Here is a 12,174-nt window from a genome sequence, read left to right as displayed (position 1 = left end):
GTTTTGAACTCAGCTTTTATGTAATGGTCCTTTATTTTTCTATTGGTTATAGGATATAATTTGATGACATAGCTTTCTTAAAACGTTTGCGTTTGTATTCTGGAGCTTTAATGATGCAGCTCTAGAAACACAGTATTTAGAATGCACATTGTTGGTGAACCAGTTATGAACTCTTGTAATACAAGAATATTATCCCACTTTGTCTAGGCTCCTAGCCCCAAGTGCTTCTCCACACAAATGCAGATGAAAACTGCTTGGTTACTCAAGCTTTGCAGTTGTTTACATCTTTGCTTACTGTGCACTTCACAGAAATAGTAAATAGACTTTTTCTATGTAAGCATTACAAATAAAGGTAATGTAAGCAATTCTAGCAGGTGACACATAGCTTTTTATCACTAGCACAAAAGCTGCTGTATGCACATTGACTATAAACCAGGTCCAGGCTTTCCTTTTTCATGTTTTTGTGTTGTGTTTTTTTTTTTTTTTAAACAAGGGTACGTTGCTTAACACCATGAAAGGTTTCCAAACCTTTATTGACCAATTCAGTGTCTTTGTAGGGTGTAAAAAGTGTTGGTGTTAGCAGAACAAAGTTGCTTCAAAATATTATCTTGGAAGTTCTCTGATTCATGTTAAGAGAGTGACAAATTATTAAAAATGTCCTGGAATCATTACATTACTGTTCTTTATAGGTATTTATTTTTGCTCTGAGAAATGAGTGTTCAGCTATATGAAGAAGTGTCTTTTAGGAAAAATTCCATTCTCCCAAGTTGGGTAGTTGCAGATTGGACTACAAGAGAAATGTCTCTTGTACCTAAGTATATATTTGCAAGCAAAACTTTTACATGTGGCCGTATTTTTCTGTTTGTTACACATGTATCTGTATTTATGAATGAAATGCCTGCTTTGATGTACTTATATATTACTTTCAGTAACTTTTCTATGAGACAGTATTTTTCTTTAAGTTGGGGTTTCTATATAGACTATGCAGAAAAACATAACGCTATGCCACATTACCAGTTATTTTACTACCTCCACGCTGTGGTGAATGGTGGTTTTAAAAAAAATAAAAAAATCAGGGTTGGTTTTTTTTTTCATTATTTGAAGTCATACTCCATACTGTGGAATCCTATTTTACAGTGTTGAAATATGGGTATAATATGGCTAGCTAAAAGGAAGGAAAAAAAAATCATCTGAAATGAAGGTATTGGCAAATGCTACAGATTAAAGGTGTGAAATCTTGACAGTTTCCAGAGCTAAAAAATGAAAACTTTCCAGTGTAGCCTTTCAGCAAGGCTGTGTCTTCAAATGAATGCCTGTGAAATGCCAGCTTATCCTGTGCCAAGGCAGTGAGATAAGGGTTGTCAAAACTGATCAGAAAATGAAAACCTCACATAGCACGGTTTGTGTCCCTTCCCTCCACCCCCACCCCCCGAAAAAGAACCCATGGTAGTTTGGAGTCTCTTTGGCTCGTGAGCGAGTTGCTAGGAAGATGGATTACTAAACAGTATGGGCAACATATGTAATGCAAGTGTATCTTATGACATTGTTGTTCATTGTTAGGTATCTAACATATATGTGCATGGATACAAATATTTTTAATGTCTAGAGTTGTAATCACGCACAAATTGTCATTACAGCTCTAAACAGTATTTGAAGAGCAAGAGTTGAACTGTGTTAAAAGACTTGAAGTTAGAAGGGCAAACGTATTCTGTGCAGGTCTTGTTATAACTATTATTTGTACTGCATTACTTAAACGCTGTTGCTACCTTTGTTTCTGGAAGGTGGATTAAAAATGAATGGGGGACATGGTAATTGCAATTTAAATGGTGAAAAGTTGCAGTTCTGTCACGGCAATTGCTCATTGTTTTGTCTTAGTCCTCTGACATCATTGTCCTTGTCTTTTTCTTGTCTCTGCTTTCCCATTATGCCATTGGCAAGGAGTTGAGAAGTTAGTCCATTACTTCTGTGATAAAGCGTGGTACAGTACAACTTCAGATTTCTTCCCATCTCCCCCTCACGCATTTTCACTCTTGGTTTTCTCGCCCTATGCATGATGCATGTCTATCGGAGATGTGCATGCAGTTCTCGGATTTCTCATTGCTTCACTTCCCTCGTTCCTCAAAATACTGCAGGGAGAAAATGTCTTTCTTTCATTCTACAGAAGTATGATATAGGTGATCAAGATGGGGATTGAGGTTAGAGATAGAGAAGAACCAAAGCAAACCTGAAGGGAATTTTAAAGTAGTGATATTGCAATGACTACTACTGTCATGACCACACTGATTTAACTTTATCAGTATAACATACTCGTCTCAGTCTTCCAACACAGAGCTAATGCAATCTCAGTGGCTCAATAACTGTTGAGTAATGACAATCCCCTTTGTGGAGATGTTGTCATTTTTCTTTGGGTGATGTAACAGCCAGATTTACTTGAGAGAAACAAGGGAAAATATCTTAAGCTAATGTGGCAGGGAGCCACATTAATTTTGATTGGTGCACCAATACATGCAAGCGTTTGAAGTTGTTGAGCTCTTCCTGGTACAGAAAACTCTTGTCTGTTTGTTGTGCAAACAAGAGCACAAAGCATTTTGTCTAATATACTTTCATTCTGGGGAGGACTAATTCTGTCTACAGTTACATTGTATTAGAGGTATTTTAAAGTCCAACTTCATATTTTAGGGGCATCCCAAAGGTATGTAGGCATTTATCCACCTGAATTTTGTTTATGGGACAAAAACAGAAGTCTGGTTGGCATGACCATGTACACCAAGTCATGGTCTGAAATATCATAAGTGCACTCAAAGCAATGCAGATGACAAACTTTTTTCAAAGATTTCCATGAAATAAATTACTATTCCTAGAAGGTGGAATGCTTCTTCATCTTTCTGTTCCCCCCTCCTTCTTGTGATGGAATTCACCAAATACTGGTCCTTCTGCTGTCTGTTTTTTTGACTAATAACGTGGTCATAGTTTATTAAGACTTCCCTAGTAAATGGAAAGCTTGTGTGTAAGGCGAAGATGTCAGCTGTGGATGAAGATAATGCAGTTTTCAGTGTTAGAAGCCTTGTGAACTGTTACTTGCATATTTTGCAAGTGGGGTGTTTTTTTTCTGCTTTCAGTGTCATCTTGAATGTTAGTGCATGTAGCAATTTGAAGAGATTAAAATCTGTAATCGTTATAATTGGACAGACTTTGACTAAGTAGAAATACAAAATTAGAAAACAGTACAATATTTAAAACAACATAGCAAAGATGATGCCATAGCTTTAGTGTCCTCATAATTTTGAACTTGCAGCTGTTTTCCACCTTTGAATTGCTAACTTTCTGGATATTAAGCTACTCATAAGTTTTTAGGTTATGAAGGATAATGAGGAAAACATGCATTTCTATATGTAAAAATGCAAAATTGTCCAAATGGTAAAGCCCAAATATTACCTAGTTTTTGTCAAAAGACCTCGAAATAGCATTATCAAAAGCTTGCTTTGCTGTTTCAGATGTTTTTGTGTTTACTCAACTTTCCATACAAACTTAGATTCTTCTGTAACTTAGAAAGTTTTCATTTTGCTGATTAGTCTAACTAGGATTATTTGATATAAAGTTAGGATTTATAATGCTTAGATTAGATATTTATCTGCATTTTTAAAGAGGGGTATTTAGAAACCCTTCAAAGATGAGGGGAAAACTTTTTCTGGCTATTATTTTTACATCTTAGAATTTGACACAATACTGTTTGCTATAAAGGTACTAATTTTTGAATTCAGGTAGGATTAGAAAATCTGGACTATTTGCTGAAGTATTTGTATGGCAATCAGGTATATATTCCTTTGGTTTCTGCACTCATTTTTTTTCAGTTTTGTTTTTGCAGGTGAGGCCTCAAATCAATAAATCACTTTGGCTAACATCTATCTGTCAGCTCCTAAGCTGACAGATAACGGCTTCTGTAACCCATTGCATAAACACTGAAAAATGACAAAAATATCTAAAGGATTCATTTTTTTAAGCTGCAACTCTCTTAATGTATTGAATTACTAATTGTGTTTAGTGCTTCCTTCCTGTAGGATTGCTTGGTTAAGAAGGCTTCACAAAGTTAAGCTAGTTTTGGTCACGTAAGGAAAAATGTTTTGATGCTCATTTGACACCATTTTGAAGGCTTTTCTGTGTTTGGGTTTTTTTTTCTCCTCTCCCTGTTTCCAAAACAATTGTATTCAGACTGCTCAACCCATTTGCTCTTACCTGTCTATCACTTGCTGATGTCACTGGTCCAGCTTAGATGTTGCCTCTGCTTACAGGTAGAACCAGTATATTCTAAAGGCAAAAACAGCTAGTAAATCAAAATTAGATTGAGAAACCTTGATATTACTGTTACTTTTTTTTTTTCTCAATGAGGAATTTTGAGGATTCAGTTTTCAGTAGTAATCCTGGCAGGGAAAAGATGAAAAGCATAAAGAATCCTGAGACGTGCTATTGTCCTAGAAATATAACAGGATTCTGTCATGCACAGCTATCATTACGTTCTTCCTGCTGATTCTAAGAACTAAAAAGACCAGAAAAATAATTGGCTTCCTCATTTAGAAGTTGTGAATAATTCAAGAGAGTCACTGGAGTGACGTTTTAGTCAAATCCCTTAAAGACAAATGTTGCTTCTCTTTTACCGACTATATTTCACTAGTAAACAAATATCATAAGCCTGTTTACTATGTACATGCAATCTATTAGTCGGTAAGAATTCAAGTAGCTAGGGATAAGACTAGTTTGTAATAGTTCAGTTCCCCTCCTTTATAAAGAAAATGAGAAAATCATCCAAACCTGAAATTTGCTAAAACTATAGTTCAAGTTTGTATAGGTTTTGGGTTTTGCCATGAATTGCGGAATTTTTACTAATTCTTCCAAGATCTGTATAGAAGTTGCAGGTCTAGGATGTGTTTGAGAAGCTAGTGCATACATTAATCTTTGAAGTCTTTTTACAGGGAAGAGCAAAGAGAAAATAGAAATGGCCCAGAAGAGGTACTGCCAGTTATCTTCTCTGATACATGTATGATCAGATTATATCTTCTGATAAAATGGAAAATCTTCATTAAGTTATCTTTATCCCTTGGTTATCAGTGTCTACGATAGATGATCTCTGGCTTCACATGTACTCTGCTGTTCTGCTTTGTTGAGGATGGTTTCTTTATTAGCCCATTTGAAATAAAGATGAAACGGTTACCTGAGTCTAGTCACTAACCTCATTACAACACACCTGTATCAAATTTTTTGACCTCAGTAAGGTGAGGAGGATGCTCTGTAAATTCACATGGTCCATTAAACTCCTTTCCTGCCTGTATAGTATATAACATTGATAAAAGGTTTGAGATAGTTAGCTTGAGTATGCAGGGAATAGAAGTTAAAAGATGGATACAGTCTGATAGCGTCTGATAGCTGCTGCATTTATTCATTAAGCACTTGAATCAGAATTAATCAGTACTCATGTGCCTTTCTTATGCTGTCCTGCAGATTTAGGTGAAACCATCAACCATGCCTTTTTCATGTTTCTTTAAGCTAATCGGTTTCTTTTTTGTCTTTATGTTGTTGTGTATTTCAGTGCTGGTATAATTTTTTCCACTTAAGTTACAAGTTACATTTGTACATGTCCCATGAACCATCCTATTTTGTCAAAGTTTTGATTTAAGAAAACCTGATATACAGCCCTTTTCAAACATCCAGTCAGCGCACACTGGATTCAGAATATTATCTGGTATTTTCTTTTCCTAATATGTTATTGTATTATTCTTTTCTCTTTAACAGCCTCAAGTACTACAGCCTTCCAGCAGCCTTCCCCGTTCCACAGACCTCGCCCAGGGAAAACTAATAAAAATGCCACATATCGAGGCCCACAGTGAATATCCTAAACATGGTCTGCATGAAAATAGCAATCATCAGAATCAAAATGCTGCAAATGTCTCTCTCATAAATAGCCTGAATGATGTAAACTCTTTAACGAGTATACAGTTAAACAGAAAAGATGGAAACGCATCATATTTGGAAAATTTGAAAAATAAAAATACTGAAGACCCTGGAAAGGTGACTAGTAATAAAGAAGGTTCATTACCGTCTCGTTCCTGTTTTCAGACCTCTACACGAGCTGATGCTAGAGAGGTGCAGACTGAAGTAGCTGTGAAAGGTCAACCCTCATTCACGAACCAGGCTTCTCAGCCAAAGACTTTAAGAATCGCAAAGCCCCCAAATGCTTTAGTGCCTCCTACGATGGCCGTTCTCGCACGATCTGCAAATCATTCCGCTGCTTCCAAGGAACGTGACCTTCTACCGTCAAGTAGTTCGACTCAGCTACAGCCAACATCTGGTCAGGATAACCTAAAGGGTAAACAGAGTCAGAAAGTGTCTAAACTTCGCCCGCCAACTATGTCCTTTGTTAAGTCTAAGCAAACGAGCAGTCAGAAATCCACACCAGTATCTGCAGAGCCGCAAAACACCTGTTTGAAGAGCAACATCCCAAAGCCACTGGTACAGAGAAAGGAAACCATGCAAACACAGAATACCGGTTTGCATTCTGGGGATAGTGTGCCCTCTAATCGGCATTCCCGCCTCCCTAAACCAAAGACACATTGAGAACGTACCTACATCTCACGGAATGATGCCATACATTAAACCACTTCCTGTGTGCTGGCTGCCTTTCAGGCTGCTCTATCTACAGCCTGCAAATCCTGAGTGAATATTAACAATAGCATCTTTCTTTAGTGTTTGCATACTCCATTCTGTTACATTCTGAGGCTCATGTTTTGAGCTGTGCAGCTTCTCTTGAGAGTGTTTCATTAATTGTAGGTCGGTATTAAAGGTTGTATTACCCAGTGATCTTAGTAATTAAGCAAATACTGAAGTCTGTGGTGACCACGAATAGCACAATGCTGCACTATATATTTCAGGATGGCAGAAATCATTTCTTACCTCTGTTTGAGCTATTAGACAATGAAATTACTATTCGGTTTAACTTCTTGATTCTGAGTACTCGTTAGGTTAAAGTGGTGGAAAATTAGACTTACTAGCAGATGTTTTACTGGCCATAATTCTGACTCTGTATTCCAGAGGCCTATGCAAAAATCCTTGTATTTATCATTATCTCAAGACTGACATATTTAATGTTATTTAATCTGATGGGTTGGGTGGGTTGTGTTTGTTTTGTTTTGCTGTAATCTGAAGTTGCTCTGTTCTTTATTTATCCCATTCTCACTGTTCACAGACAATAAGCAGATTTCACAGGGTGAATTGACTCTTCTCTCTTAAACGTCATCATTTGTTAAGATTGTGGTATGTTTTTATTGTGTTGAATAGACACATTACCAGGTAGATTCTTGAAATGCAGTGCTAAGGATACTTGTGCAAAACCTTCCAATACAGGCTCTTATGAATTGGTAAGTAGGGAGCCTCTGGGAATAAGGGGTCCATAACACCTATGTTGACGTTGCACAACATGCATTTTAATTAATAGTTTTTAACTTTTATTGTACTACTTGTATTTATTGATTTCTGTTTAATATTGAAAGACTCTGAAGTACCTGACTTGAAATTTTGCACAAACTTTGCCATATGTGTAAGGATTTGAAACTATTTTACAGAATAAAGCTTGTATTAAAAAGCAACTATTTTTAAAAAAAAAAAAAAATAATTAATTAACCCCACTTATTTGCTTTGAGCAATCCTATTATGTCCTAATCCAGAGCTGGTACTCTTAAAGAGTTTTTCAGAGATGTGTATTTTGGTTTTGGGTTTTTTGTAATTTTTTTTGGGTGTAATTTCTAAAGAAGTGCATGATAACTGGGAAGGAGCTTTTTGGGGAAATAAAGAAAAAAAAACAAAAACAAACATTTTTCTGCTCTCTAGGAGAAGTATTTTTTCTGAAAGTGGTCTGGAAATATAGGCCCATCATGGTGCAACTATGGGACCATGACATGTGCTGTGAGTTAAATGTATACATATCCAGTGAAGCTTTCCAAAAACTTAGTATGTCCTGTCTCCAGTTCTTCCCTTGTTTCCTATCACTGTCTCTTGGATGTTACTACTTGGGTTTGGTTTTTTTCTGTTCTTGAATTGGTTTCAAAATCAGCAGCAAAGGGCTGGTACAATTACTTTGCTCAAAATCTGTTCCTGAACAGCATATGTCAGTAAAACGAAATGTAGTAGTAGTTTGTTCTAGGCTCTGGCTATAGGACGTTGACATATTATAGTATTTTCCTTGAGAGAATTAAAGTGAATAGGTATAGACATTTCATAATTAAGTTCAATAATCAAGGTTTGTATTGTAAGCCCTTTAACTAGGGGTATCCTGATGGATACCTTGGTTGGATGGGAGAAGGAAATAAAATATATAGTAGTCTCACCTGAATTTTTCAGTACATAAATAATGTCCAAGAAAGTTTTTGGATTTGTCGCACTAAATTCTTTTAGCTGACATTGAAGTGGAAAAATGAAAAGGTTGGGGGGTGAAATGGGTAGGGGGGAGGTTCTATTTCAGAACTGCGTATATCAACCTGAAATAGGAGACCTGCAGGACTTCCTGTTAACTGGGGCAAAGATAATGTAAGCAAGAAGTAACAAGGGTAACATTAATTGTTACAGTTGATATAGGATCAAAATAGCTACGATTCAAGATCACTGTAACAATTATTCTCCAGGAAAAAATCTTTCTTTCCTTGAAAAGCATTGAATTAGACAGCCTTCAGTGTAAGCATTTACTCTTGATAAGAAAATAAAACTGACTTTTTCTTTCCCCAAAACTAGCTCCTGGCAGCTAACTGTGTTTCTCAGGAGTTTAAAAACTGCTGAGGGAATGATCAGATTCCTGGTTTGTTTTCCGGTCCATATAGATTTCTATCAAAGGTGGTTTTTTTAAGTTTACTTTCCTTGAAGAGGAGCTGATTTTATTTTAGTTGTATAATTTTGTGTAAAAAAATTATTTTTCACTTAATGCTATTGACAGAGATATTTCACCATGAGTTCTATTGCTTCTTATTCTGGAGCTATCACCAGCCTGATTGAGTGATGTTAAAATTTTTATGTTTACATTTAAAAGTATAGATATCTATCTATCTGCACCTTTACTGAAAATTAAGGAAAGAAGCAAAGAGATCATCAGGGTTTTCATTTAAAAAAAAAAAGTTCTTAATACTATTTTTTTCCGGAAGAACAAAAATCTATTATTCTGTAGCATTTTTTTCCTGTGTTAAAGGATTATAAATAGATTATATTCTTTGTTATAGCATTTCCCCATTTTGTTCTGACAGATTAGTGAGACATCCAGCTGGAAACAGCAGGATTTGATGACGGATGAGACAGATGCTAACCTGAATTGTATTTGTATTCAGCTGCTAACCTCGCATCCCTCTAAAGACAACTACATCTTTTGGCTCTTCAGACTTTACCAGGGAAGGCTCTGTTGCATGTATAGTAAGTCCAGAGTATGAACAAAGCCTGTCAGTAGATGGGCAACTGGAAGAGAAGGAGTGACGTGAAGCTTGAAGCTTCACTTCAGCAAAGGACAAGGGTTGGGGGGAGATGGATAAGAGGGCACTGTGTAGAGCTTGTCAAATGGGATTAAGTAAGTATTTTCGGGTAATGCATCTACCTTATGGAAGGTGCAGATATATCAGTATTGGTGCAGATTATCCTAAATACATAAATTAAAGGATTTGATATCTTCAGGGTTTGGTTTTTTTTAGGTTTCTAAAACTGGTTTCTTGCTATTTTTTTTGTTTGTTTTTGATTGCTTGTTCTTTTGTGCAATATTCACGAAAGTATTAAACTACTGTTCAGTGTGTGTGTACAGAGGCAATTACGTGTTTTAACAAGTGAATAAACACAAAAGAAAAAAAGAGAATTGCACTTTAAATGAGCTTTATTGCTTGGAGTTGTGCCTAAAATAATCTAGATGCCTCCTGCTGTGTGTGGCTTTTGTTTGAAACTAATTTCCCTGCTAGTGTTGCTGTTTCCAAGGTATCTTCACATCACTTTCACAGAATCAATATGCACTCTAGCATGTTTAAAAATATTCATATAGTGTACTGAGTTTCTGTTGTGCAATGACTTTAATTTAACCGTGGAATTTTAACGCTGATGATGCAGCCAGATTATTACTTTCCCCATCCCTGAAGCTTGTGCTTCCTACTGCCAATCAAGGCCAATGGCAAAACTTCCCTAGGACTAGCATAGCCCTTAAAGAATAATGTTCCCAGCGTATGTTTTTGTTTGAGAAAAGAAGTGCAATATTATCTCTTAGACTTTCTGGCAATTATCAAAGGCCCTGAAAATCCAAAACAGTCCTGAATTTTTCATACAAATCCCAAAAAATGGGTTCCTCAACTTTGTCGCATAGCAGTGAGACTAGACACAGCAACTAGACTGCATCATAGGTCAGTAAAATTTATTTCATCTTTGATCTAAAGGCTGATTTGTTGTAATGATGCTAGAAAACTGAATACCATTTGTGTGATTTACTTTGTTTGCATGTCACAACCATATGCACATTCTAAAGTGTCATACTCGGGTAGGTTGCATGTTGGGGGGGAAGTATTTCTGGTTTTGCACAGCACATAATCCTCTTAATATGGACATTTTCTCGCCATGCAAATGGAAATCTGTTCTTGAATTGGGTTTCCGTAACTATTCCTTATCTCGTTATAGTGGCTTTTTCTGAGCAGAGTGGACTTAATACATGATCCTGGTGGTAGGTCTCAGTATAGTAATCTTACAACTATGCTATCAAGGAAATTCAGTCACTGTTGTGGTAAAGCTGCTCACTGCCTACTTAATTGTAAAAGCACCACAATAAAAACAGTATAATTCCAGTGTCAGTGAAATCTTAAATTCAATACTAGCTAAAACAAGAGGTACCCTTACTATCTGCTTTGTTGTTTTTGTTTTTTAACCCAGGCCGGAGTAAATACTGTATATTGGAATTTGCTTGTAAAGTTGATTTAAAAACCTGTATGTAAAAACTCTTTCCTCAATGTTGCTCTAGTGAATAAAAATAAAATTCTAATAAGTATCTATTTCTCCTGACTGTTCACTTCATGTATGTGAAGTCATTGTGCAGAATTATAGGACTTTAGACAAGAAATTGTGGGGGAAGGAAAGATTATGCTTATCCTTACAGTGTTTTCTCATTGAATTGTCTTTCTCCAACAGACTTGCAGGCTTTTAGCATGAGGTTTCTTTATTCAAGAAAAAGAAAAGGGGGGAAAAAAGAGGCATAGAAAAGCTAAGAGTTTTATTGTATTGTTTACAGATGAACAAGGACTGGTGTGGCAAGTTTTTAAAGGTATGTTATCTCACCTCTAACGCAGAGTTGAGGAGAGAAGAGTGTTTCATAGTTTTCTTATGTAATTGACTAGTTAAAAATTATTATTGTAAGAGATTACTTTGAGAAAGTTAGTCCCCCACAGGAGTCCAGATCAATATAATGTATGCATACATGTAAACAGTCGTAAATAGCTCCTAATTATGTATTAGTAATTTGCCCATGGTTTGAATGGTTTATTATCCTTGAGAAAAAGGGGAATCTGCTCCACTAATTTCATCCGACCTGTTTCAGTAGATGGAAGTTCAAGTTTGAAATTTTAATCAAAATTTGGGGATGGGTAAAGGGAGAATCCTGCAGTTTGAAGTTAGAACACTTAAAAAATATTACGGATAGAAGCTTGTAATCCTTAACCCTAGGTTTTATTTTGAGCTTCAAGATGATCTTTGAAGACTTTCACAGGTTTTGGGGGCGGGGGGAACTCCTGTATAGGGTTTCCAAATTCAAACACGTGTTTTAGGTACCGTCCTCAACTGAGACCCAAAAAGGTGGTTACGTACTGTGGATCCTCCTGCCTTGCAGTTCTGCTGGGTAAGTGTGTTCTTTGCTTGATGGACAAGACTGTTACAGCGATGTCTAATCCTATCGGTGCGATCATCAGACGTTAAAGGGCTGATGCAATGACTATGTAGTGTTCCTAAAAGCTGTAAGTCACAGCTTCCCTGTCTTCTCTGCCCTCTCCCATCCAGAGGCAAAGGCCTTGTGGCAGTGATGAGCGATGTTCTACTGACTGGACTGAGAGTGATATTCTCCTGACGCTGGAAGAGATCTGCTTTACTGTCATCAGGCAGAATATTATATGTGAGGAGAAAGTCTTAGATGAGGAG

General features: G+C 36.5%; 1 protein-coding gene across 8 annotated transcripts in view; it reads left to right on the top strand.

The window, feature by feature from the left end:
* CCSER2 (coiled-coil serine rich protein 2) overlaps positions 1-11,035 on the top strand; it is a 76,626-nt gene extending 65,591 nt beyond the window's left edge. For 3 of the 8 annotated variants that reach the window (XM_063337706.1, XM_063337704.1, XM_063337705.1), the window contains exon 11: positions 5,785-11,035. In XM_063337706.1, coding sequence (XP_063193776.1) covers positions 5,785-6,606 — 822 coding nt within the window. In that variant the 3' untranslated portion in view covers positions 6,607-11,035. Of the gene's footprint in view, positions 1-1,938; positions 1,979-5,784 lie in introns of all 8 variants that reach the window. The other 5 variants (XM_063337712.1, XM_063337709.1, XM_063337708.1 and 2 more) reach the window with 2 other exon arrangements.
* Positions 11,036-12,174: the final 1,139 nt, after the last annotated feature.

The sequence above is a fragment of the Chroicocephalus ridibundus genome, chromosome 6 (assembly GCF_963924245.1).
Source record: "Chroicocephalus ridibundus chromosome 6, bChrRid1.1, whole genome shotgun sequence".
NCBI lineage: Eukaryota > Metazoa > Chordata > Aves > Charadriiformes > Laridae > Chroicocephalus > Chroicocephalus ridibundus.
The sequence above is the reverse complement of the archived record's forward strand: the minus strand, read 5'-3'. Positions and strand labels throughout refer to the sequence as shown.